Source organism: Macaca fascicularis, chromosome 12 (assembly GCF_037993035.2).
Source record: "Macaca fascicularis isolate 582-1 chromosome 12, T2T-MFA8v1.1".
NCBI lineage: Eukaryota > Metazoa > Chordata > Mammalia > Primates > Cercopithecidae > Macaca > Macaca fascicularis.
Genome location: NC_088386.1, coordinates 98560490 through 98587506, shown reverse-complemented (window position 1 = coordinate 98587506; position 27017 = coordinate 98560490). Strand labels below are relative to the sequence as shown.

Genomic DNA, 27017 nt, shown 5'->3' with positions numbered 1-27017 from the left:
TGGCTTCAGGTCTGACCCAGTGCAATCACATTGGTAGTAGTCACAGGGGTGCTTGTGTCATCCCTCCCCCAGCTCCAGGAGGCTCAGAACAGAGGAGGACACTCTGTGAGTGTCTTGAGAAAGAAACCGAACAGAACAAGGGTCTCTGCCTTGTAATCCAGATAATTCTTCTGGATCTTAACCAACATTGTCAAGGCAGTATATCTACAACTCTGCAAGAATATCACAACATTACTGAGCTTGGGGTACACTCTAACAGAGACACAGCTTAGATTACGACACCTATGTTTTGTTTTTTTTTGAGACAGGATCTCACTCTGTCACCCAGGCCGGAGTAGTGGCACCATCTCAGCTCACTGTAGCCTCAACTTCCTGGGCTTGAGTGATCCTCCCACCTCAGCCTCCCAAGTAGCTGAGACTGTAGGCATATGCCACCACACCCGGCTTGTTTTTTTTTTTTGTAGAGATGGGGTTTCGCCATGTTACCCAGGCTGGTCTCAAACTCCTGAGCTGAAGCAATCTGCCCTTCTCAAAATTCCAAAGTGCTGGAGAGTTACAGGTGTCAGCCACTGCACCCAGCCAACACCCAGGCTTTGCAAATATCTGAAAATCTTTCCCAAGAAGGTACAAGCAAGCCTGCACTACAAAGACCTACAATAAATACCTAACTCTTCAATGCCCAGACACAGATTAACATCCATTAGCATTAAGACCATTCACAAAAGCATGACCTCACCAAATGAACCAGAGACCAATGCTAGAGAAGCAGGTATGTGACCTTTAAGATAGAAAATTCAAAATAGCTGTTTTGAGGAAGCTCAAAGAAATTCCAGGTAACACAGGGAATTCAGAATTCTATCAGACAAATTTAACAAAGAGATTGAAATAATTAAAAAGAAGCAGAAATTCTGGAGTTGAAAAATGCAACTGACATACTTAAGAACGTATTAGAGTCTTTGAGTAGTAGAACTGATCAAGCAGAGGGAAAAAATAGTAAGCGTGAAGGCAGTTTATTTGAAAACACAGAGTCAAAAGAGACAAAAGAAAAAAAAGAAAAAGAAAACAATAAAGCATGCCTACAGGATCTAGAAAATAGCCTCAGAAGGGCAAACTGAAGAGTTATTGGCCTTAAAGGGGAGGTAAAGAAAGAGATAGGGGTAGAAGGTTTATTGAAATGGATAATAACAGAGAACTTCCCAAATCTAAAGAGATATCAATATCCAAGTAGAAGAAGGTTATACATCACCAAACAGACTTAACCCAAAGAAGACTACCTCAACACAACTCCCAAAAAGTCAAGGATAAAGAAAGAATCCTAAAAGCTACAAGAGAAAAGAGACAAATAACATGTAATGGAATTCTAGCACATCTGGCAACAGACTTTTCAGTAGAAACCTTACAGGCCAGGAGAGAGTGGCATGACATATTTAAAGTGCTGAAAGTAAAAAGCTTTTACCCTAGAATAATACTGGCAAAAATATTATTCAAACATGAAGGAGAAATAAAGACTTTCCCAGACAAACAAAAGCTGGGGGATTTCATCAATGCCAGACTTGGCCCACAAGAAATACTAAAGAGTACTTCAGTCAGAAAGAAACAGACATTAATGAGCAATAAAAAATCACGTAAAGGTGCAAAAGTCACTGGTAAGAACCCAGAAAAACACAGAGTATTATAACACCATAACTGTGGTGTGTAAATCATTCTTACGTAGAAAGACTAAACGATGAACCAATCAAAAATAGTAACTAAAAGAATTCTTTAAGACACAGACAGTAAAATAAATAGAAACAAAAAGTTTAAAAGCAGGGAAAGGAAGTTAAGGTGTAGAGTTTTTATTAGTTTTCCTTTTGCTTGTTTGTTTGCAACAGAGTTAAGTTGTTATCAGCTTAAAATAATGGGTTATAAGAGTTTTTGCAAGCCTTGTGGCAATCTCAAATCAAAAAACATACAGCAGATACACTAAAAATAAAAAGCAAGAAAATAAATCATACCACCAGAGAAAATCACCTTCACTAAAAGGAAGATAGGAAGGAAGGAAAGAAGGAAGACCACAAAACAACCAGAAAACAAATAACAAAATGGCAGGAGTAAGTCTTTACCCTTCAATAATAACACTGAATAAAAATGGACTAAACTCTCCAAACAAAACACACAGTGGCTAAATGAATAAACAACCAACCCAATGATCTGTTGCCTACAAGAAATACATTTCATCTATGAAGAAACATATAGGCTGAAAAAAAAGGGATGGAAAAAGATGTTCTATGCAAACGTAAACCAAAAAAGAGCAGGAGTAGTTTCAAGACAAAAACTGTAAGAAGAGACAAAGAAGGTCACTACATGGATGTTATATCCTCAATTCAACAAGAGGATATAACAACTGTAAATATATATGCACCCAACACTGGAGCACACAAATATATAAAGCAAATATTATTAGATCTAAATAGAGATAGACCCCAATACAATAACAGCTGGAGACTTCACCACCCCACTTTCAGTATTGAACAGATCATCTATACATAAAATCAACAACAACAAAAAAATAAGACTCAATCTATACTATAAACCAAATGCACCTAATAGATATTTACAGAATATTTCAACCAACAGCTGTAGAATACACACATTCTTTTCCTCAGCACATGGATCCACGGATAGACCATCTGTTAGGTCCCAAAAAAAAGTCTTAACACATTCTGAAAAATCTGAAATAATATCAAGCATCTTCACTGACCACAATGGAATAAAATTAGATATGAGTAATGAGGAATTTTGGAAACTATAAAAAAAAAACACGAAAATTGGACAATATGCTCCCGAATAACCAATGGGTCAATGAAGAAATTAAGAAGGAAATTTAAAAATTTCTTACAACAAATGATAATGGAGGGCCAGGCGTGGTGGCTCAAGCCTGTAATCCTAGCACTGTGGGAGGCTGAGGCAGGTGGATCACCTCAAGTTGGGAGTTCGAGACCAGCCTGGCCAACATGGTGAAACCTCATCTCTACTAAAAATACAAAAATTAGTTGGGCATGGTGGTGTGTGCCTGTAATCTCAACTACTTGGGAGGCTGAGACAAGAGAATTGTTTGAACCCGGGAGGCAGAGGTTGCAGTGAGCCGAGATCATGCCACTGCACTCTAGCCTGAGCAACAGAGCGAAACTCCTTCTCAAAAAAAAAAAAAAAAAGAAAGATAATGGAAACACAACATACCAAAACCTATGGGATACAGTGAAAGCAGTACTAAGAGGGAATTTTATAGCTAAAAGTGCCCACATCAAAAAAAAAAGAAAAACTTCAAATAAACAACCTAATAATGCATCTTAAAGAACCAGAAAAGAGCAAACCAAACACAAAATTAGTAGAAGAAATAATAAAGATCAGAACAAAAATAAATGAATTTGACATGAAGAAAATACAAAAGATCAACAAAACAAAAAGGTGGATTTTGAAAAGATAAAACTGACAAATCTTTAGCCAGACTAAGAGAAAAAGAGAGATCTAAATAAATAAAATCAGAGAGGGAAAAGGAGATATTACAACCAATACCACAGAAATTCAAAGGATCATTATTGGCTACATGAGCAACTATATGCCAATACGTTGGAAAATCTAGAATAAATGGATAAATTCCTAGACACACACAATCTACCAATATTGAACCATGAATAAATCCAAAACCTGAACAGACTAGTAACAAGTAACAAAATCAAAACCATAATAAAAAGCACCTCGGCAAAGAAAATCCCAGGACCCGATGGCTTCAGTGCTGAATTCTACCAAACATTTAAAGAAGAACTAACACCAATCCTACTAAAACTATTCTGAACAACAGGGGAGGGAATATTTTCAAACTCATTCCATGAGGCCAGTATTACCCTGTTACCAAAAACAAACCTTCAAAGAAAGAAAACTATAGGCCATTATCACTGATGAATATTGATGCAAAATTCAACAAAATACTAGCAAACTGAATTAAACAACACATTAAAAAGATCATTTATTATGACCAAATGGAATTTATCCCAGGGATGCAAGGATAGTTCAACAAATGCAAATCAATCAATGTGATATATCACATTAACAGAACGAGGACAAAAACTATATGATCATTTTAATGCTGAAAATGCATTTGATAACATCCAACATCTCTTCACGATAAAAACCTTCAAAAAACTGGGTATAGAAGGAACATATCTCAATATAATACAAGTCATTTATGACAGACCCATAGCTAATGTCATATTGAATAGGGAAAAATGGAAACCCTTTCTTATAAGACAAGGAACATGACAAGGATGCCCACTTTCACCACTGTTACTCGATATAGTACTGGAAAAGCTAGACAGAGCAATTGGAAAGGAGAAGGAAATAATGGGCACCCAAACTGGAATGGAAGAAGTCAAATTATCCTTGTTTGCAGATAACATGATCTTATATTTGGAAACACCTAAAGCCTCCACCAAAAAAAAAAGAGAGAGCTGATAAATTTAGCAAGGTTGCAGGATACAAAATCAACATACAAAAATCAGTGACATTTCTACATGCCAACAGCAATTAATCTGAAAAAGAAATCAACAAAGTAATTCCATTTACAACAGCTACAAATAAAATAAAATACCTAGGAATTAACTTAACCAAAGAAGTGAAAGATCTCTTCATTGAAAACTGTAAAACACTGAGTGGAGAAATTAAAGACACACAAGAAAAGGAAAGAAATCCCATGTTCATGGATTAAAAGAATAGATATTGTTAAAATGTTCATACTAGCCAAAGCAATCTATAGATTTAATGCAATCTATATCAAAATGCCACAATATTCTTCACAGAAATAGAAAAAAAAAATCCTAAAATTTATAAGGAGCCACAAAAGACCTATCAGAACAGCCCAAGTTACCCTGAGCAAAAAGAACAAAACTGGAGGAATCACATTACCTGACTTCAAATTATACTACAGAACAACAGTAACCAAAACGGCATGGTATTGGCATAAAAACAGACACACAGAGGTCAGTGGAATAGAAGAAAGAATCCAGAGATAAATCCATACATCTACAGCAAACTCATTTTTGATAAAGATGCCAAGAACATACATGGGGAAAGGACAGTCTGTTCAATAAATCGTGCTGGGGAAGCTGGTTATTTATATGCAGAAGAATGAAACTAGACCCTATCTCTCACCATATACAAAAATGAAATCAAAATGGATTAAAGACTTTAAGACCTCAAACTATGAAACTACTACAAGAAAACATTGGGAAAACTCTCCATGATGTTGGTCTGGGCAAAGATTTCTTGAGTAATAACCCACAGGCACAGGCAACCCAAAGCGAAAATGGACAAATAGGGTCATATTAAGTTAAAAAGCTTCTGCACAGTAACGGAAACAATCGACAAGGTAAAAAGACAACCCAAAGAATGGGAGAAAACATTTGCAAACTACCCATCCAACAAGGGATTAATGGCCAAAATATATAAGGAGCTCAAACAATTCAACAGGAAAAACTCTAATAATCCAATTTAAAATGGGCAAAAGATCTCAACATATATTTCTCAAAAGACATACAAATGACAAACAGGTATATGCAAAGGTGCTCAGTATCACTGGTCATCAGAAAAACACAAATCAAAACTACAATGAGATACCATCTCACCCCAATTAAAATGGTTTTTATTCAAAAGCCAGGCAATAACAAATACTGGCAGGAATGTGTAGAAAAGGGAACCCTCGTACACTGTTGGTGGGAATGTAAATTAGTACTACCACTAAGGAGAACAGTTTGGAGGTTCCTCAAAATACAAAAAATAGAGGAACCATACGATCCAGCAATCCTACTCCTAGGCATATACCTGAAAGAAAGAAAATCAGTATATCGAAAAGGTATCTGCACTCCCATGTTTACTGCAGCACTATTCCCAATAGCCAAGATCTGGAAGCAACCTAAGTGTCCATCAACAGATGAATACATAAAGAAAATGTGGTACATATACACGATGGAGTACTATTCAGCCATAACAAAAAAAGAGATCCTGTCATTTGCAACAGCATGAATGGAATTGGAGGACATCGTGTTAAGTGAAATCAGCCAGTCAGAGAAAGACAAACTCTGCACGTTCTCATTTGTGGGAGCTTAAAATTAAAACAATTGAACTCATGGAGACAGAGAATAGAAGGATGGTGATCAGAGGCTGAGAAGGTTAGTAGCAGGCAAGAAGGGAAGGGGGATGGTTAATGGGTACAAAAAATATAGTTAGAATAAGATCTAGTAATTGATAGCACAACAGGGTGACTCCACTCAACAATTTATTATACATTTAAAAATAAGTAAAATAATATCACTGGAATGTTTGTAATACAAAGAAATCATAAATGCTTGAGATTATAGATATCTCATTCACTCTGATGTGATTATTATGCATTATATGCTTATATCAAAATATTTCAGCTACCTCATTAATATATACACCTACTGTATACCCATAAAAATTAAAAATAAGAAAAAATTACAAAAATTAGGAAAGCAATCTCATTTACAACAGCACCAAAAATAACATAAGAATAAGCATAACTAAGAAAGTGAAAGACTTATGTACAGAAAACCAAAAAACATTGATTAAAGAAATTAAAGATGACATAAACAGGCATTTCATGTTCATGGACTGGAAGACCTTTAATACTGTTTAAACGTCCACACTACCCAAAACCATCTACAAATTCAATGTAATCCCTATCAAAATCCCAGTGGCATTTTTATGGAAATAGGTAATAATTCTAAAACTCGTGTCAAACTACAAAAGACCATGAATAGCCAAATAAATCTTGAGAAAGAACAAAGCTACAGGCATCATACTTCTTGATTTCAAGACATATTAAAATGTTACAGTAATGAAAACAATACGGTACTGGCATAAAGATAAGACATACATCAATGGGACAGTAGAGAGAGTCCATAAATAAATCCACACATTAACACTCAACCAATCTTCAATGAGGGTGCCAACGGGGGAAGGACAGTCTCTTCAACAAATGGTGCTGGGGAAACTGAATATCCACATGCAAAAGAAAGAAGCTGTACTCTTACTCCATATAAAAATCAACTTAAAATTGATTCAATATTTAAATATAAGACATGAACTATAAAACTCCTAGAAATAAACATAGGGGACAAGCTTCATGATACTGATCTTGACAATGATTTCATGACATCAAAAGTACAGACAAAAAAAAGCAAAAACTAAAAAGCTTATGCACAACACAGAAAACCATCAACAGAGTAAAAAAGCAACCTAAAAAATGAGAAAATATTTGCAAACTATGTATCTGATAAGAGGCTAATCTCCAAAACATATAAGAAACACATACAACTCAATGGTGATAAAACTAATAATTAAAAAATGGGCTGACCAGGCGTGGTGGCTCACACCTGTAATTCCAGTACTTTGTGAGGCCGAGGTGGGCAGATCACCTGAGGTCAGTTCAAGACCAGGCTGACCGATAAGATGAAACCCCATCTCTACTAAAAATACAAAAATTAGCCGGGCGTGATGGTGGGCGTCTGTAATCCCAGCTACTCAGGAAACTGAGACACAAGAATCGCTTGAACCCAGGAGGCGGAGGTTGCAGTGAACTGAGATCGCTCCATTGTACTCTAGCCTGGGCAACACAAGAGCAAAACTCTGAAAAAAAAAAAAAAAAGGGCTAAGGACTTGAATAGACATTTCTCCAAAGAAGACATGCAAATGACCAAGAGGTATATAAGAAAATGCTCAACATTACTAATTGGGGAAAGATAAATCAGAACTACAATGAAATATCATCTTGCGCCTGTCAGGATGGCTATTATCAAAAAGACAAGTGTTGGTAAGGATGTAGAGAAAGTGGAACCCCTGTACACCGTTGTTGGGAATGACAAACAGTAGAGCTTCTATGGAAAACGGTATAAAGATCACTCAAAAAATTAATAATTGGCCGGGCCTAGCGGCTCATACCAATAATCTCAGTGACTCAGGAGAGGTTGAGGTGGGAGGACTGCTTGAGGCCAAGAGTTCAAGATCAGCCGGGGCAACAAAGTGACACTCCATCTCTAAAATTTCTTTTTTAATTTTTCAGGTGTGGTGGCACATGCCTAAAGTCCAGCTATTTGGGAGGCTGAGGCAGGAGGATCACTTGAGCTCAGGAGTTCGAGGCTGCAGTGAGCTATGATCACGCCACGGTATTTTGGCCTGCACAACAGAACAAGACTCAGTCTCTAAAAACGAAACAAATAATTAAAAACAGAAAAACCACATGCTCTAGCAATTCCAAAAGAACTGAAATCAGTATTTCAAAGAGGTATCTGCACTCACATGTTCACTGCAGCACTATTCACAATAGCAAAGGTATAGAAACAACCTAAATATCCACTGGCAGATGAATGGATAAAGAAACTGCGGCATATACATACAATGGAATATTATGCAAGCATTCAGTCTTAAAAAAAGAAAGAAATTCTGCAGTATATGATAATATGGATGAACCATGAGGACATCCTACTAAATGAAATAAGTCAGTCACAAAAAGACAAATACTGCATGATTCAACTTATATGAGGAATCTAAAATAGTCAAATCATAGAATCAGAAATGGAATGGTGATTGCCAGGGACTGGGGGGATGGAGTAAGAGAGTTACTAACCAAGGGACATAAAATTTCAGTTAAGCAAAATGAGTAAGTTCTAGAGATCTATTGTATAATTATCATACCTGTTATATTTATACTGTATTGTACACGTAAAATTTTGTTGAAAGTAGATCCCTTCTGACAATAAAATAAATAATTAGGCTGCACGTGGTGGCTTATGCCTGTAATACCAGCACTTTGGGGGGCCAAAACAGGCGGATCACCTGAGGTCAGGAGTTTGAGACCAGCCTGGCCAACATGGTGAAACCCCATCTCTACCAAAAATGCAAAACATTAGCTGGGCATACTGGCGTGCTTGTGTAATCTCAGCTACTCAGGAGGCTGAGGCAGGAGATTGCTTGAACCTGGGAGGCGGAGGCTGCAGTGAGCCAAGATCGCACCACAACACTCCAGCCTGGGCAACAGAGCAAGACTCTGCCTCAAAAAAAAAAAAAAAATTAAGTTACACAATCATGAAACTATTTGTTTTATTGACTGATGGATTGACTTTTGAGACAGAGTCTCACTCTGTCGCCCAGGCTGGAGTGTAGTGGCACGATCTCAGCTCTCTGCAACCTCCACCTCCCAGGTTCAAGCGATTCTTGTGCCTCAGTCTCCTGAGTAGCTGAGATTGCAAGCGCACACACCACCATGCCTGGCTAATTTTTTGTATTTTTGGTAGAGATGGGGTTTCACCATGTTGGCCAGACTGGTCTTGAACTCCTGAGCTCAAGTGATCTACCCGCTGTGGCCTCCCAAAGTGCTGGGATTACAGGCATGAGCCACCATGCCGCCTGGCCATGAAACTATTTGTATTAAAGGATTCCAAAATATAACCCTTCATCTGCTAGATGTGCCCAGCCTATTTAATGGGCCAGGCCCAGTGGACCACACCTGTAATCCCAACACTTTGGGAGGCTGAGGCAGGAGGATGGCTTGAGTCCAGGAGTTCAAGACCAGCCTGGGCAACACAGTAAGACCCCCATCTCTCCAAAAAAAATTTAAAAATTAGCCAGGTGTGGTGGCATGCACCTGTTGTCTTAGCTACTTGGGAGGCTGAGGAGGGAGGATTGCTTAATCATGATAGGTCAGGGCTGCAGTGAACCACGATCATGGCACTGCACCCCGGCTGGTGACAAGCAAGACCTTAAAAAATAAATAAACTAAAAAAACAACAAAAAAACAATGTATGGTGTCACTGGCCTAGAGAAATTTGATCTAACATGTGAAATAAGAAAGGATAGGAACACAACTCCAAGTAGTAAAGATTTGGAAATTAAAATTCTCAGACTCCTAGGCTTACCCCAAGGAAGGCAAAGCTATTGACAGGCAACAACAGAACTTACACTGAAGTTACTTAATTTAGGCCCCCCAAAAAAGACTGTTAACATTTCTTTTACTCCCAATGTTACACTTTCTACTCCTGTTACATTCTAATTTCAACCAGTAGACCAAGGTTTTATTCAAAACAGCTAATGTTACTCAAAAAGTAATTTTACCTCTTCATTTTCATAACATTAAAATATACTTCTTAGTATTGCTTAGATCTACCAAACATGTAAAATAGTGATATTTTTACTCTAAATTACTATTCTTTCAATTCAAAGAAAACAACCTGTAAACAAGTTTGTAGATTTATAAACAGCTATCTTCAGTAATTCAACAATTATCTCTAGTTTACTATTCAACTTTTATTGTTTTAATCACAGGACATCTTACAAAGTTTCTGAATTCAGATCTTTTCCATAAATTGGAAAACTCAGAATTTTTCCATAAATAGCAAATGCCAACCTATAAATTGTAAAAATAAAATACTTTCATAAAATATTCTGAAGCCAAGGTCCTTTTAGAAAAAACAAACACTTTCATAAAATATTAATCAAAATCAACCTTTGAGGGTTTAAAAAAAACAGCCTCAGAAACACAAAGGGTCCAGGAAAAAATAAAGTAAGACTTTTAAAAGCAAAAGATGACTGGTTTATGCCATAAAGAAACCAAACCAAAGAAACAGGAAAGAGAAAGATGCATGGGGGCAGGCGACTGTAGTCCCAACTACTCAGGAGGCTGACGCAGGAGGATCCTTTGAGCCAAGGAGTTTGAGGCTGTAGCGCATGGTGACTATACCTGTGAAGAGCCACTACACTCTAGCCTGGGAAACACAGTGAGACCTTGTCTCTAAAAAAAATTTTTAAATAAGAAAGAAATAGGAAAGAAAACCAGACATCAATCACCCGGGTCACAGAGAGTTAAATACTCAGATAAATCACCTATAAGGTAAATAAGCCTAGGTTAAGAAAGTTGGAAAGAAAATACCTTCTGAGTCAAAAGAATCCCAAATAATGCAAGCACGCATACACATTACAGTTTCTCTCCCTAAATTGGTATAGTCAGCAAATACAAAAGGCACTCTGAAAAATCAGGTAGTTTAAACCAAATTAATAGAACTGCCACATGGGTAGCTAATGCTGGAAATATAAATTAATCTAACGTTTTTGGAAGGCAAACTTGCAAAGAATCAGACAAGAATCTTTAAAAGAACATAGAGGCAGTGTGGGGGCAGAGGTTGGTGACATGGTAGCTCTGTACAAACTCTAAAGCAGAAATGGCAAATCAGTCTTATAGGCAATTAGGCCCACTGACATGCTGGAGCACTAAGCTAGAAGGCTCTCAGGGTATTTGAACATACACAGAACAAAGAATGACTGCCAAAGAGACAGGAAAAAAAAAAAAAAGAAAACCTTTGTGTCAAATAATTATGACGATAAATAATCATGTACAGTAAAACCTTATTCACTCATTCTCATGACCAAAGCAAATGATGAGGTTGGGTATGGGACAGGAGGAGAGATTAACATCTTTCGAAACTTGTTCCATGTTCTTTTTTTTTTTTCTTTTTTTTGAGACGGAGTCTCGCTCTGTCACCCAGGCTGGAGTGCAGTGGCCGGATCTCAGCTCACTGCAAGCTCCGCCGCCCGGGTTTACGCCATTCTCCGGCCTCAGCCTCCCGAGTAGCTGGGACTACAGGCGCCCGCCACCTCGCCCGGCTAGTTTTTTGTATTTCTTAATAGAGCCGGGGTTTCACCGTGTTAGCCAGGATGGTCTCAATCTCCTGACCTCGTGATCCGCCCGTCTCGGCCTCCCAAAGTGCTGGGATTACAGGCTTGAGCCACCGCGCCCTTTCGCTCTTATTGTCCAGGCTGGAGTGCAATAGTGCAATCTCAGCTCACCACAACCTCCACCTCCCGGGTACAAACTATTCTCCTGCCTCAGCCTCCTAAGTAGCTGGGACTATAGGCATGGGTCGCCACACCTGGTTAATTTTGTATTTTTAGTAGAGATGTAGTTTCTCCATGTTGGTCAGGCTGGTCTTGAACTCCTGACCTCAGGTGATTCGCCTGCCTCAGCCTCCCAAAGTGCTGGGATTACAGGTGTGAGTCACTGTGCCTGGCCCTGTTAACTTTTTAAATGCTGCATTTCTCTTTCTCTGTATTTTCCAGAATCTCCTTCTCCCATTTCCAATCTTCCCCTAGGAGCTGGAAAGGCCTGAGAGTAATACATAATTATTTCAAAATCAGGCCGGGTGCGCTGGCTCACACCTGTAATACCAGCACTTTGGGACGCTGAGGTGGGCGGATCACCTGAGGTCAGGAGTTCAAGACCAGCCTGGCCAATATGGTGAAACCCATCTCTACTAAAAATACAAAAAAAAAAAAAATTTAGCCGGGCATGGTGGTGGGCATCTATAATCCCAGCTACTCAGGAGGCTGAGTCAGGAGAATTGCTTGAACCTGGGAGGCAGAGGTTGCAGTGAGCCGAGATTGCGCCACTGCACTCTAGCCTGGGCGAGACTCTGTCTCCAAAAAAAAAAAAAATCAAGAAACCAGGGCTTAGAGTAGTGACATGATAAAATTTGAAAAGAGTCTACATCAGCTTTCTGAAAGCACCCACCTACAACCTAAGATAAAGTATTTCCAACATATTCTTTGCAGCAGCACTGCCTAGACTGGCAAATAAATGATAAAAGTGCCCCAAGCCCCTTGCTAAAGGCAGAAATCACTTATCAGTCTCAGCAATCTTTATCCTGAATCTTTTCAACAGGATGCTCTAGGAAGGCAAAAGCAATAGATCAAATTCCTTAGGGGATAAAACCTACATTCCATTCTTGTTCAAACCCGACAATAATTAAAGATAATCACTTTAATTTTTAATTTAACAGAGAACATTTATTGAATGTTTACTAGGTGCCAGATACTGTTCTGAGAGTTTTATATGTTTTCTTTCTTTCTTTTTTTTTTTTTTGAGGCGGAGTCTCGCTCTGTTGCCCAGGCTGGAATGCAGTGGCCGGATCTCAGCTCACCACAAACTCCGCCTCCCGGGTTTACGCCATTCTCCTGCCTCAGTCTCCCGAGTAGCTGGGACTACAGGCGCCCGCCACCTCGCCCGGCTAATTTTTTGTTTTGTTTTGTTTTGTTTTGAGACAGAGTCTCGCTCTATCACCCAGGCTGGGGTGCAGTGGCCAGATCTCAGCTCACTGCAAGCTCCGCCTCCCGGGTTTACGCCATTCTCCTGCCTCAGCCTCCCTAGTAGCTGGGACTACAGGCGCCCACCACCTCGCCTGGCTAGTTTTTTGTATTTTTTTTTTTTAGTAGAGATGGGGTTTCACTGTGTTAGCCAGGATGGTCTTGATCTGACCTCGTAATCCGCCCGTCTCGGCCTCCCAAAGTGCTGGGATTACAGGCTTGAGCCACCGCGCCCGGCCATGTTTTCTTTATTTAATCTTCAAAGTAACCTCAAAAAATTGGTACTATAGTTCTCCCATTTTACAAAAAGGAAACAGAGGCACAGAGATGTTAAGAAAGTATCTGAACTCTAAAGGAGATAGACAAATGGCCAGTAAGCACATGAAAAGATACTCAGCACCATTAGTTATATGGGAAAACAAATCCTAACAATTAGATACAACACACCTACTAGGATGACTACAACTTTTAAAACAAGTGTTAGTGAAAATATAAACTATATAAAATATAAAATACCTTCATGCATGGGGATAGAAAATGATACAGCTGCTGTGAAAAACAGTTTGGCAGTTCCTCTAAAAACTAAACATCGAATTATCATATGACCCAGCAATTCCACTCTCAGGTATATATCAAAAGGAACTGAAAAGGAGGGATTCATACAGATACCTGCATGTACATTGCAGCATTGTTCACAACAGTCAAAAGGTAGAAATACCCCAAATATCCATGAACAGATTAATAGGTAAACAAAATGTAGTATATTGATAAATGTAATATTATTTACTCATTAAGAGAGATTAAGGCCAGATGTGATGGCTCTTGCCTATAATCCCAGCACTTTGGGAGGCTGGAGTGGGGATCACTTGGGGCCAGGAGTTCTAGACCAGCCTGGGCAACATAGAAAGATCCTGTCTCTACTAAAAACTCAAAAAACAAGGTGGGCATAGTGGTGCAAGCCTATAGTCCTAGCTAATCAGGAGGCTGGGCAGGGGAGGCATCCCTTGAACCCAGGAGGTCGAGGCTGTAATGACCTGTGATCATCCCACTATACTCCAGCCTAGGCAACAAAGGGAAGGAGGCAGGAGGAAGTCAGGATGGAATTAAGTTCAATAAATGATACAACATGAATGAACCTCAAAAACATTATGCTAAGTGAAATGAGTCAGACGCAGGAGAACAAACTGTATGATCCCACTTACATGAAATGTGCAAATTCATGGAAACAGAAAGTGCAATAGTGGTTAAGTATTAACTGCCAGTGGTATTTAGTGAGGAAAAAAGGAGGATAGGGAGTTACAGGGTTTCTTTTTGGAGTGATGAAAACGTTTTGGAAATAGTTAGCAACGGTTGCACAACATTGTGAATGTAATTAATGCCACTAAATTACATATAGTTATACCTCAAAAGATATTGGGAGTTCAGTTCCAGACCACTGCAATAAAGGGAGTAACACAGTAAAGCAAGTCACAAGAATTTCTTTGGTTTCCCAGTGCATATAGAAGTTAGTTTGCACTATACTATAGTGTATTAACTGTGCAATAACACGTCTTAACAAACATACATACCTTAATTTTAAAATATTGATTTAAAAATGCTAATGATCATCTGAGTCTTCAATGAATCACAATCTTTTTGACAGTGGAGGGTCCTGACTTGATGTTAACGGCTGCTGACTGATCAGGGTGATGGCTGCTGAAGGCTGGGGTGGCTACAGCAATTTTTTTCTTATTTATTTATTTATTTTATTTTATTTTATTTTATTTTATTTTATTTTTGAGACACAGTCTCACTCTGTCACCCAGGCTAGAGTGCAATGGCATGATCTTGGCTCACAGCCTCTGCCGCCCAGTTCAAGCGATTCTCCTGCCTCAGCCTCCTGAGTAGCTGGGATTACAGGTGCACACCACGCCCTGATAAATTTTGTATTTTTAGTAGAGACGGGGTTTCACTATGTTGGTCAGGCTGGTCTCGAACTCCTGACCTCATGACCTGCCCACCTCAGCCTCCCAAAGTACTGGGATTACAGGTGTGAGCCATCGCACCCGGGCAGCAATTTCTTAAAATAAGACAACAATGAAGTTTGCTGCATCAATGGACTCAGGTCCTTTCACAAAAGATTTTTCTGTAGCACACAATGCTGCGTGGGTAGCATATTGCCCATAGTACAATTTCTCTCAAAATTGGTGACAACCCTCTCAAAACCTGCTACTGCTTTAAAAACTAAGTTAGTTTATGTAATATTCTTAATCCTTTGTTGTCATTTCAACAATATTCACCACATCTTCACCACGAGTAGATTCTATCTCAAGAAACCACTTTCTTTGCTCATCCATAAGAAGCAATTTGTCTTGCTTAAGTTTTATCATGAGATTGCAGCAATTCAATCACATCTTCGGGTTCTACTTCTAATTCTAGCTATCTTGCTATTTCCACCACATCTGCAGTGACCTCCTCTACTGAAGTCTTGAAACCCTCAAAGTCATCCATGAGGGTTGGAATCAACTTCTTCCAAACTCCTGATAATGTTGATATTTGACCTAATCCTACAAATCACAAATGTTCTTCATGGCACCTAGAATGGTGAATCTTTTCTAAAAGCTTTTCCATTTACTTTGCCCAGATCCATCAGAGGAGTCACTATCTATGGCACCTATGGCCTCATTAAATGTATTTTCTTAATAATAAGACTTGAAAGTCAAAATTATTTCTTGGATCCATGGGCAGCAAAATGGATGTTGTGCTAGCAGGCATGAAAGCAACATTCCTTTCTGTGTGTATCTGCATCAGAGCTCTTGGGTGACCAGTTGCATTGCCAATGAGCAGTAATAAAGTAATCTTTTGTTCTGAACAGTAGGTCTCAATGGTGGGCTTAAAATATTCAGTTAATCATGCTATAAAAAGATGTGCTGGCATCCAGGCTTTGTCGTTCCATGTATCAAGCAAAAGCAGAGTAGATTTAGCATAATTCTTAAGGGCCTTAGGATTTTCAGAATGGTAAATGAGTACTGGCTTCAACTTAAAGTCACCAGCTGCATTTGCCCCTAACAAGACAGGTGGCCTGTCCCTTAAGGTCAGGCACTGACTTCACTCTAGCTATGAAAGTCCTATATGGCATCTTCTTACAAGATAAGGCTGTTTTGTCATTAAAAATCTAGCTGGGCACAGTGGCTCACACCTGTGATCCCAGCAGTTTGGGAGGCCAAGGTGAGAGGATAGCTTGAGGCCAGGAGTTCAAGACCAGCCTGGTCAACACAGCAAGACCCCCATCTCTACAAAAACATTAAAAAAAAAAAAAATAGCCAAGCATGTCAGTGTGTGCCTACAGTCCCAGCTACTTGGGAACCTGAGACAGGAGGACTGATTAAGCCCAGGGCCCAGGAGTTTAAGGCTGTACCAAGCTATGACTGCATTACTGCACTCCAACCTAGGTGACAGAGCAAGACCCCATCTCAAAAAAAAAAAAAAAACCTCTTATTTGGTGTAGCCATCTTCAACAGTGATCTTAGCTGGATCTTCTGGATAACTTACTACAGTTTCTGTATCAGTACTTGCTGCTTCACCTTTCACTTTTATGTTATGAGGATGGATTCTTTCCTTAAACCTCATGAATCAATCTGTTAGCTTTAAATTTTTCTTCTGTAGCATCCTCGCCTATCTTAGCCTTCGTAAGAACTGAAGAGAATTAAGTAAGGTCTTACTCTAGATTAGGCTTTGGTTTAATGGAATGTTGTGGCTGGTTTGACCTTCTATCTAGATCACTAAAACTTTTTCCATATTGGCAATAAAGCTTGTTTCACTTTCTTATCATTCATAATGCTCATTCAAGTAGTACTTCTAATTTCCTTCAAAAACTTTTCCTTTCCATTCACAACTTGGCTAGCTGTTTGGTACAAGAGGCCTAGCTTTTGGCCTATCTCAGCTTTTGATATGCCTTGCTTTCTAAGCTTAATCATGTCTAATTTTTGACTGAAATAGAGACATGCAACTCTCCACCTCACTTGACCCCTTAGAGGTCATTGTAAGGTTATTAATTTGTCTAATTTCAATACTATTGTGTCTGAGAAAACAAAGAGGCCCAATGAGAGGGAGAGACTCAGGGGAACAGCAGTCAGAATACACACAACATTCATCAATTAAGTTCCCCATCTTATATGGGCATAGTTCATGGTACCTCAAAACAACAGTAAAATCAAAGATCACTGAGCACAGATCACCATAACAGATACAATAATAATGAAAATGGTTGAAATATTGCAAGAACTACCAAAATGGGGCAGAGATACAAAGTGAGCACATTTTTGGAAAATGGCCCCGATAGACTTGCTCAATGCAGAGTTGCCACAAACCTTCAATTTGTAAAAAAACAAAAAAAAAACCCAGTATCTGTGAAGCCCAATAAAGTGCAGTAAAACAACATAGGCATGGATTTTTAAATGGTCAAACCAGCAAACCTTATGTTATATATATTTTACCATAATTTTTAAAAGTTGATTTAACTAGCATACACTTAGGGAAACCCAGTATCTGCAAATAAGGAATTTGAGAGTTTTTGATTAATTTTGTTAATGTTAAATTCACTTGCCAAAGATGAGAGCCCACTATGTAACTGAAAGGTTGGAGTGCCCAGTTATCTTTTAGGAGATTCTACACATGAGCTTTACAAATAAGATTAACAGTATGACAATTATAAATTTTCTTTTTTTTTTTTTTTCTTTTTGAGATGGGGTCTCACTCTGTCACCCAGGTTGGAGTGCAGTGGCACGATCTCAGCTCACGGCAACCTCCACCTCCCGGGTTTAAGCAATTCTTCTCTATCAGCCTCCCGAGTAGCTGGGACTACAGGCGCCCACCACCAAACCTGGCTAATTTTTGTATATTTAGTAGAGATGGGGTTTCACCATATTGGTCAGGCTGGTCTCGAACTCCTGGCCTCAGGTGATCCACCCATCTCAGCCTCCTAAAGTGCTGGGACTACAGGCGTGAGCCACCACACCCAGACCTAAATTTTCTTTTTATTTGTACCCTTAACATTCCCAATTTGGGGGACGTTTATAAAAAGGCAGAGAGCATAGGGTTTATATTTTAATTCATTTGCTAGGTCACAGCAATTTGCTGAAAAGACTTACTGAACTGCATCCACAGATCAAGGAGCTCCCAATGGCTTGCATGATAGCATAGTTTTACTAACATGACAAAATGTCTGAACCCACTGAACCTAAAAGTGCAGTGGAAATAAAGGGTGCTGTAGGAATGCTCAAGGAAATAAACTTCTACAAATTTAAATGTGACATGTGGATGAAGCAGAAAGCAAGTGGACACCGTATTCATTTTCCAAACTATAAGCCCTAAGCTCAGCAAAGTTACAGACTGTGAATAACTGCAGAGTTTCACAGAACTCTTTGGTTAAAAAGTCAATTTTAGGCTGGGTGCAGTGGCTCATGCCTGTAATCCCAGCACTTTGGGAGGCCAAGGCGGGTGGATCACCTGAGGTAAGGAGTTCGAGACCAGCCTGACCAATATGGTGAAACCCCATCTTTACTAAATATACAAAAATTACCCAGACGTGGTGGCGTGCACTTGCAGTCCCAGCTACTTGGGAGGCTGAGACAGGAGAATTGCTTGTACCTGGGAGGCGGAGGTTGCAGTGAGCTGAGATCAGGCCACTGCACTCCAACCTAGGCAACAGAGTGAGACTCCATCCCAAAAAAAGAAAGAAAAAAAAAGTCAATTTCAGAAAAGATTCATTACTTTCGATGAGTACACAGTCTACATTTTCATTTCTGTAGCTGGCACTAAAGTATAAACACCAAGGTAATTCAAATCCCAATCGTCTGCTCTAACAGTAGGATTCCATTTCAAGATTATCAGAACAGAAAATAAACTGAGCCCACCAACAATACCTGGAATATTGGGAATCAATATACAAATCCAAAACCACCACAGAAAAAGTATGTTTACTTAGTTCTTTAATAAACATTCTCTCAGGGCCAGGCGCCTTGGCTCATGCCTGTACTCCCAGCACTTTGGGAGGCCGGCAGATCACTTGAGGTCAGGAGTTCGAGATCAGCATGGCCAACACAGAAAAACCCCGTCTCCACCAAAAACACAAAAAATTAGCCGGGCGTAGTGGCGTGTGCCTGTAATCTCACCTACTCAGGAGGCTGAGGCAAGAGAATCGCTGGAACCCGGGAGGTGGAGGTTTCAGTGAGCCAAGATCGTGCCCCTGCACTCCATCCAGCCTGGGAGACAGAGAGAGACTTCATCTCAAAAAATAAAAATAAAAAACATTATCTCGGGCCAGGTGTGGTGGCTCACACCCATAATCCCAGCATTTTGGGAGGCTGAGGTATGCAGATCACTTGAGGACAGGAGTTTGAGACCAGCCTGGCCAACATGGTGAAACCCCATCTCTACTAAAAGTACAAAAATTAGTCAGACGTGGTGGTGCACGCCTGAAGTCCAGCTCCTCGGGAGGATGAGGCATGAGAATCACTTGAACCCGGGAGGCAGAGGCTGAAGTGAGCCAAGATTGCACCACTGCACTCCAGCCTGGGCAACACAGCGAGATTCTATCTCAGGGAAAAAAAAAAAAAAAAGAAGAAGAAGAAAAGAGAAAAAACAAAAAACATTCTTCAAAAAATGTTGAGACCAGGAGTAACGTAAATCTGAAGTCTAAATCGAGATGTACCTTACCTGATTTTCAACAATCAGTATAAAAAATCTTTTAAATCTTTAAATGTTTTTCTTTCTTCACTACCAATAAAGCTGTAACTGTTTTGCTCATTCATTCCTTTGCAAATATTCCTTGGGCAATTTATTCTCCATATAGTATTAAGTCCTGGGCATAGAAATACAGCAATAGACAAGCCAGACACAATCCCCATCTTCATGGTTCTTACTGTCTAGTGACTGTAAGAAACCATAAATAAGTAACTACACAAATAATTATAATTGTGGTAATTACTATGAAAGAAACTACACCAAACTAAGATGCAGTCTTCAACCTGCTGTATGACCTTAGACCTCCGCTTCTTCATCTGTAAATCTAAAGGGTAGATCTGAATGATTTCTTCTTCTTTGTTTTTCCTTTTTTTGAGACAGGTTCTCACTCTATTGCCCAGGCTGGTATGCTGTGGTATGATCACCGCTCACTGCACCTTGACCTCCCAGGCTCAAGTGATTCTCCTGCCTCAGCCTCCCAAGTAGCTGGTACTACAATTGTGCACCAGCATGCCCGGCTAATTTTTGTATTTTTTGCAGAGATGAGGTTTCACCACCATGTTGCCCAGGCTGATACTGAACTCTTGGGTTCAAAAGCCATCCACTCGTCTCGGCGTCCCAAAGTGCTGGGACTATAGGCGTGAGCCACCCTGCCCAGCCCTGAATGATTTCTTGAGATCCCTTTATATTAAACAATTTTACAAACCTAGAAGTATAAAACTTTGCTTCCAGAGTCCCTTTGTCAGGATATTTACATTTGTAGGATCAGCAAAGTAACACAGTCCCCATCTCCCAATACATGAAAGTTTTTCTGGCACAAAAATGTAAGCTTAGATGGTCACTAATCTTTGCTGTTACAAATTTTTAAGACCAAATTCCATATATTAAATATATTATGATGTTGTAAACCAAGCTTGTCCAACCTGCAGCCCATGGGCCTCATGAGGCCCAGGATGGTTTTGAACGCAGCCCAACACAAATTCGTAAACTTTCTTAAAACATTATGAATTTTTTGCAATTTTTTTTAAGCTCATTAGTGTTAGTATATTTTATGTGTGGTCTAATACAATTCGCCTTCCAATGTGGCCCAGGGAAGACAAAAGATTGGACACCCCTGTTGTAAACTAACTTATAAAGAATAAGTGGGGAAAAAAGTATGTTCATAAATTATCTGTAAGTATCAGAATTACTTTGATAGCTATTTAAAATGCACAATCCCAGGCCCCAACAAAGACCTACTATAGAATACCTGGAGGTCAGGCTTGGAATCTGCTCTTTTTGATAAGTTTCTCAAGTTAATTCTAATATACACTAATGTTTGTTCTACTCAAAGCAGAACAAATAATATTAGAAGAAGTAGCTTCAGAGACAAACACTTCAGGATAAGAACTATAGTAAGCTTACCTGTGTAGCTTTGTCCCTCATGCAAGGTGCAGCTTGCCCATGGCTATCACGAGGCCAGTGCCCGGCAAGATACGGTGCAGCAAGAGTATCCAGGGAGGAAGTGCGTCGGATAATACTGGAGGGGCTTGAAGAAGGCTGTCGTGTTTTGTCACCTAGATTTAAGACAAAAATGCTTGTTTTAATAAAATTAGGAAAGAAACACAGCAGAAACTAAGTTTTAAACTATGTAGAAACTTCTCCAACTTAACGATGGTTATCCCCTTTAACCACAGGGGATACTTCCAAGACCCCCAGTAAAGATGCCTGAAACGGCAGATTGTACTCAATTCTATATACACTGGTTTTTCCTATATATACAAACCTATGATAAAGTTTAACTTGTAAGTTAGGCACACCATGAGATTAACAACAATAACTAATAAGAAAATAGAACAAGTATAACAACAAGCCAGCATCACTGCTCTTGGGCTTTGGGGCCATTAAGTAAAACGAGAATTCCTCGAACATTAGCACTGCAAAACCATGCCAGTCAATCTAATGACTGGGAGGGCTCCAAAGTGACTAGCAGGTAGGGAGCATAGACAACGTGCATAGGTTGGACAAAGGAATGATTCACGTTCCTGGTGGGGGAAGCGAGACAGCAAGACATTTCATCACCCTACTCAGAATGGCATGAATTTATAACATATAAATTGTTTATTTCTTGAAATTTTCCACTTAATCTTTTCAGACCAAGGTTGACTAAAAGTAACTGAAACCATTAAAAAAAAAAAAAGGATAAGGAAGGATTACTGTATATAAAAAGAAACAAAAAGGAACAAGCTACTGATACATACAATAACTTGCATGACTCTCCAGAGAACTATACTGAGTGAAAACAGTTGACGCACCCTAGGCCTACCAAATCAAAATCTCTAGGGATTGGGCCCAGGAATTTTCTATAGAATCAATGTATCCCTCATATCCAACAAATTCTTACTTGGATTCTTCTTTTTGTTTATAAATTAAACCCTTGTTTGATACATTTCAGGGAAATATGAGGACATAATGAAAATAAGACAGGAAGGTAATTATCATGGGAAAATATAAAAATAAATCAGTGACAATCTTTCACTAAATACTGTCACTAAAAAATTAGTGACAATGTTATTTGATAATGACATCTAAAAGTAATTCCGGCACTTAGTGCTCATCATATTCCTCAATCTTCACAGAGGATGAAGTAATAACACATCTGCTTCACAACAACTTAGTACCAGCCCAAAAGACAAAGACAAATTAACACCTTGCTAATGGATCCCTTGCTTTTGAGAGTATCCTAAGGGATGCATAAACCAAATCAACTGCCAAGAACCAACCACCAGCTTTGTAACAGGGGTAGGTTTCATTTCTAAGCAAACAAAGTGGGTATTTGCCAATATAATCCAAGATATCCAATGTAAATTAAAATAGTAAAATAACAGTGGCATTAAAGCATATTACTTAATGATGTAATATCAATATAATATTACTTATTAATGTTTCCTCACATTGATAAGGAATGTGAGGAAAGACACATATAAAAAAGTGGGTTTTGGCCAGGTATGGTGGCTCATGCCTATAATCCCAGCACTTTGCGAGGCCGAGGCAGGAGGATCACCTGAGGTCAGGAATTCAAGACCACCCTGGCCAACATGGCGAAACTCCGTCTCTACTAAAACGACAAAAATTAGCCAAGCGTGGTGGCGGACGCCTGTAATCCCAGCTACTCAGGAGGCTGAGACAGGAGAATCACCTGAACCCGGGAGGCAGAGACTGCAGTGAGCCAAGATCACACCACTGCACTCCAGCCTGGCAACAGAGTAAGACTTTATCTCAAAAAAAAAAAAAAAAAAAAAAAAAAAAAAGTGGGTTTTGCAATAACATGTTTTCACTGTACAGGAAATAGTTTTTACTACATCAGAAAATTAAAACATTGTAAACATCAGATTTCTAGTTAATAATACAATAGCTAATTTAATTTATTTATAAAAGCTTAAATTCTTCAACAATGCAGGGCAAGTTTTGATACATCAAAATAAACTTTAAGTACCAACCAATACCTCATGCATGATTTAATAATTGGAAAATAAATCTATGTATAATTTTCTGTGAGAATAATTCTAACTACCCTTACCCCACAGTTGCCAGTAAAAAAGGAAAATGTGTTCTCCTAAATAAATGGACCACAATAAAACTATATTCAATGTGCACATTCCTTTAAGATTAAGCCCCCAAATCAAAGTGGCATTAAAAAAACTATTTCAAATAATAATCAAGTTTAAAATTGTATTTACAAAAAAAAGCACAAAACAATGAATTGCAGAAAACTAGAAACAACAAAATGTCCAAAATGAGAAGATGATTGGATACATTACAGCAGAGTCGTATGTAATATGTAATATGATAGGCCATTCATAGAATAAGCACATAGATACACAGGTCCTGGTCTAAAGAGTCATTCATGATAAAGTCAGTGAAAAAAGCAAGTCCTCACCATTTATATAAGGTATGATCTCATATTTTGTTTTAAAAAGTAATTAGATGTGCATAAAAGTGTTAGTTTTTTGTTTTTTGTTTTGTTTTGACATAGAGTCTCGCTCTGTCTCACCCAGGCTGGAGTGCAGTGTGGCGATCTAGGCTCACTGCAACCTCCACCTCCCAGGTTCAGGTGATTCTCCTGCCTCAGTCTTCCAAGTAGCCAGGACTACAGGCGCCCGCCACCATGCCCAGCTAATGTTTGTATTTTTAGTAGAGACAGAGTTTCACCATGTTGGCCAGGCTGGTCTCGAACTCCTGATCTCAAGTGACTTGCCCCCCTTGGCCTCCCAAAGTGCTGGGATTACTGGCATGAGGCACCACACCCGGCCAGTGTTAGTACATTTATTTTTTAAACCTGGAAAAAGTATGCACCTAACCTTTTGGGGGACAAAATTAGTGTTTTAATTTCTAATTTAGGCATTTCTATAATGTTTGAATTTTTATATGGAGTATACTGTCAGAGAAAAGGTATTAAAACAATAGAAACACTTTTAGAACAAGTTATTAATTTCTGAAATCGTAAAATGCTTAAAAATACAAAAATACCCATATTAGATTTGGGGAATTTTTATGGTTTATATCTGTGGTTGGGAAAACTACAGCCTACAGGCCAAATCTGTCTTGCATCTGTTTTTTTGTATGGCTAGCAATCGAAAACAGGATTGTACATTTTTTAATGGTTGGGGGAAAAAATTTAAATATTTTGTAATACATAAAAGTTAAATCAAATTCAAACTTTAGTGTCCATAAGTAAAGTTTTATTGGAACACAAATATGATCATTCATTTACAGGTTGTCTATGGCTGCTTTTGTGCTTAAAAAAAAAAAAAAAAAAGGGCAGCATTAAGCACACACAGCAAAGACCTTATATGGCCCTCTCGTTGCTTCACACTGCTGCTCAGCACTACAAATCATAATGACAAAGTTGTGCCATGTGTATCTCTCGTCTGGGTGAAAAGTCAAATTCAAAGATATGTAAAATTTCATATAGATCAGCATTAGCAGATGAACATTTGCAATTGATTTGATGATATGGAACACTAACTTTTAACTAGAATTAAGTGAAATGTTATCCCTTTAAAAAGAATTCCCTCTTCTCATTAGAGCTGTATTACAAAAAAAATGCATTCAATTATTATATTTTGAAATTTTGTCCTTTAAAAATTTGTGGAAAATTGTGTGCTCTCTTATTATATTAGTGCCTACATAATATCTTTGATTTTACCTCTTGACCTGTAAAGTCTAAAATTTTACTACATGGTACACTACAGAAAAAGTTTGCTGACCCCTGGTTTCTACTGAATGTCTTTATGTCTTGGTTTCTGTGCTACAACACCCTCATATATTTTATCTTTTGGCAGGGGAAGGGGATGAGCTTAGCTCATTGATGCTTAACTTTCATAGGGGCTTTACAAATATTTTTAAAATATATTCATAATATTATATTACAGTGTTATTCTATTCTGTAAGATGGCAAATATATGTATGAAAACACCTCTTGACACCTCTCTATATTACATTATTATCTTGGTAAGGGTCTTGCATAGCTACAAGTACAAAAGTTCAGGTGGTTTATGTGACCCACATAAGATTCAATTCCACTAATACAATAGTTACAGTAACTGTGTTGTTGCTGAAAATCATAAAAGCTGCTTCACAAATACATCTGAGACACATAATTTGCTTTCAAAATGGCATAGTTATTTCACTAATACCTAATGGTTATAAATGCTACCTATCTCTCCATGTTCAGTTTTCCTTTTGTAGTACATTTTCAGAAAACAAATGCAGTATATATTCATTTTCAGGAAAATATGTACCCACATTATTAACTGTGACAAGTGAAACGCAATAAATATAATTGTTCACAATTTTTCCTCTAACTAAAAAAAAAAAAATCCCTTTTGGGATAGTCTCAAGAAAACTAGTCTCAGCTGGCAGGGTGGGAAGGCACACACACAATGTAAACTGGTATCCTTTTGGGATAGTCTCAAGAAAACTAGTCTCAGCTGGCAGTGTGGGACGGCACACACACACACACACACACAATGTAAACTGGTATCTATTCATTATATCAAATGGCTAAAAGCTGTCTGGCACTTTTCTTCCCTATGACCATTGTTGCTTCAGTTGCCTACCAGTATGTTAATTCAACAGACCTTACTAATGGGTCTGATGTCATTTTTTTTTTAAATTAAAAATCTAAGGGTTAACTTTTCAACCAGTCCTCCAAAGATTATTAAAATTATTGGATTATTATTATTTCTTTTTTGGGGGGAAAGAATCTCGCTCTGTCACCCAGGCTGGAGTGCAGGGCCATGATCTCAGCTCACAGCAACCTCCACCTCCCAAGTTCAAGCGCTTCTCCTGCCTCAGCCTCCCGAGTAGCTGGGATTACAGGCATGCATCACCAAAACACCTAGCTCATTTTTATACTTTTAGTAGAGACAGGGTTTCTCTATATTGGCCAGGCTGGTCTCCAACTCCTGACCTCAGGTGATCCGCCCACCTCGGCCTCCCAAAGCGCTGGGATTACAGACCTGAGCCACCGCGCCCAGCCAGATTATTATTGTTTTGATAACGAACTGGAGAACAGATGAGTTATATGTGTAAAAATACTGAACATTTTATCTTTGGAACTCCCTTCCTTTAATCCATTCATTCAGATACTAAGGGGCTATGAGCCAGCACTAAGCCCTAGAAATTAAAAAGGGTAAGTCACAGCCTGTAATAAAGAACACAGTCTACATCTACCTTGTCATTTTTCCATTTCAATCCAAGTTCCCAAAACTGACAGGATTTGGCGCCTAACTGTCAAGGAGGTTATGGGAGAAGAGGCAAAGATGACTCAAAAGTTCCCAGACTAAGTGAACAAAGGCTGTATTTATGAGGAAATCCACAGGACGAGACTGACAGCTAACAAGACTCTTCATGATCCGGCCTCTAAAGTCTCACTTTTTGGCCTGCACTGCCTCGATCTCTACACTAAGACCATGGACTTGCAGTTCCCAGTATGTACTGTGCCCTTACATGCCTCCAGGTGCTTGTTTCTACCCTTATATCCCTTTATTTGGTGTGGCTAATTCATGCTTAACCTTTCAAAATTAAGTTCAGATGTAACTTCCTCTGGAAAATCTTCCTCAAAC

The 27017-nt window shown here is 38.8% G+C and overlaps 1 protein-coding gene across 2 annotated transcripts in view; it reads right to left on the bottom strand.

Annotated features, from left to right (window-relative positions):
• The window catches only part of FAM117B (family with sequence similarity 117 member B), a 138424-nt gene that overhangs the window by 54515 nt on the left and 56892 nt on the right, over positions 1 to 27017 (bottom strand). For both annotated transcript variants that reach the window (XM_045367484.3, XM_074009784.1), the window contains exon 2: positions 21313 to 21464. In XM_045367484.3, coding sequence (XP_045223419.2) covers positions 21313 to 21464 — 152 coding nt within the window. The remainder of the gene's footprint in view (positions 1 to 21312; positions 21465 to 27017) is intronic.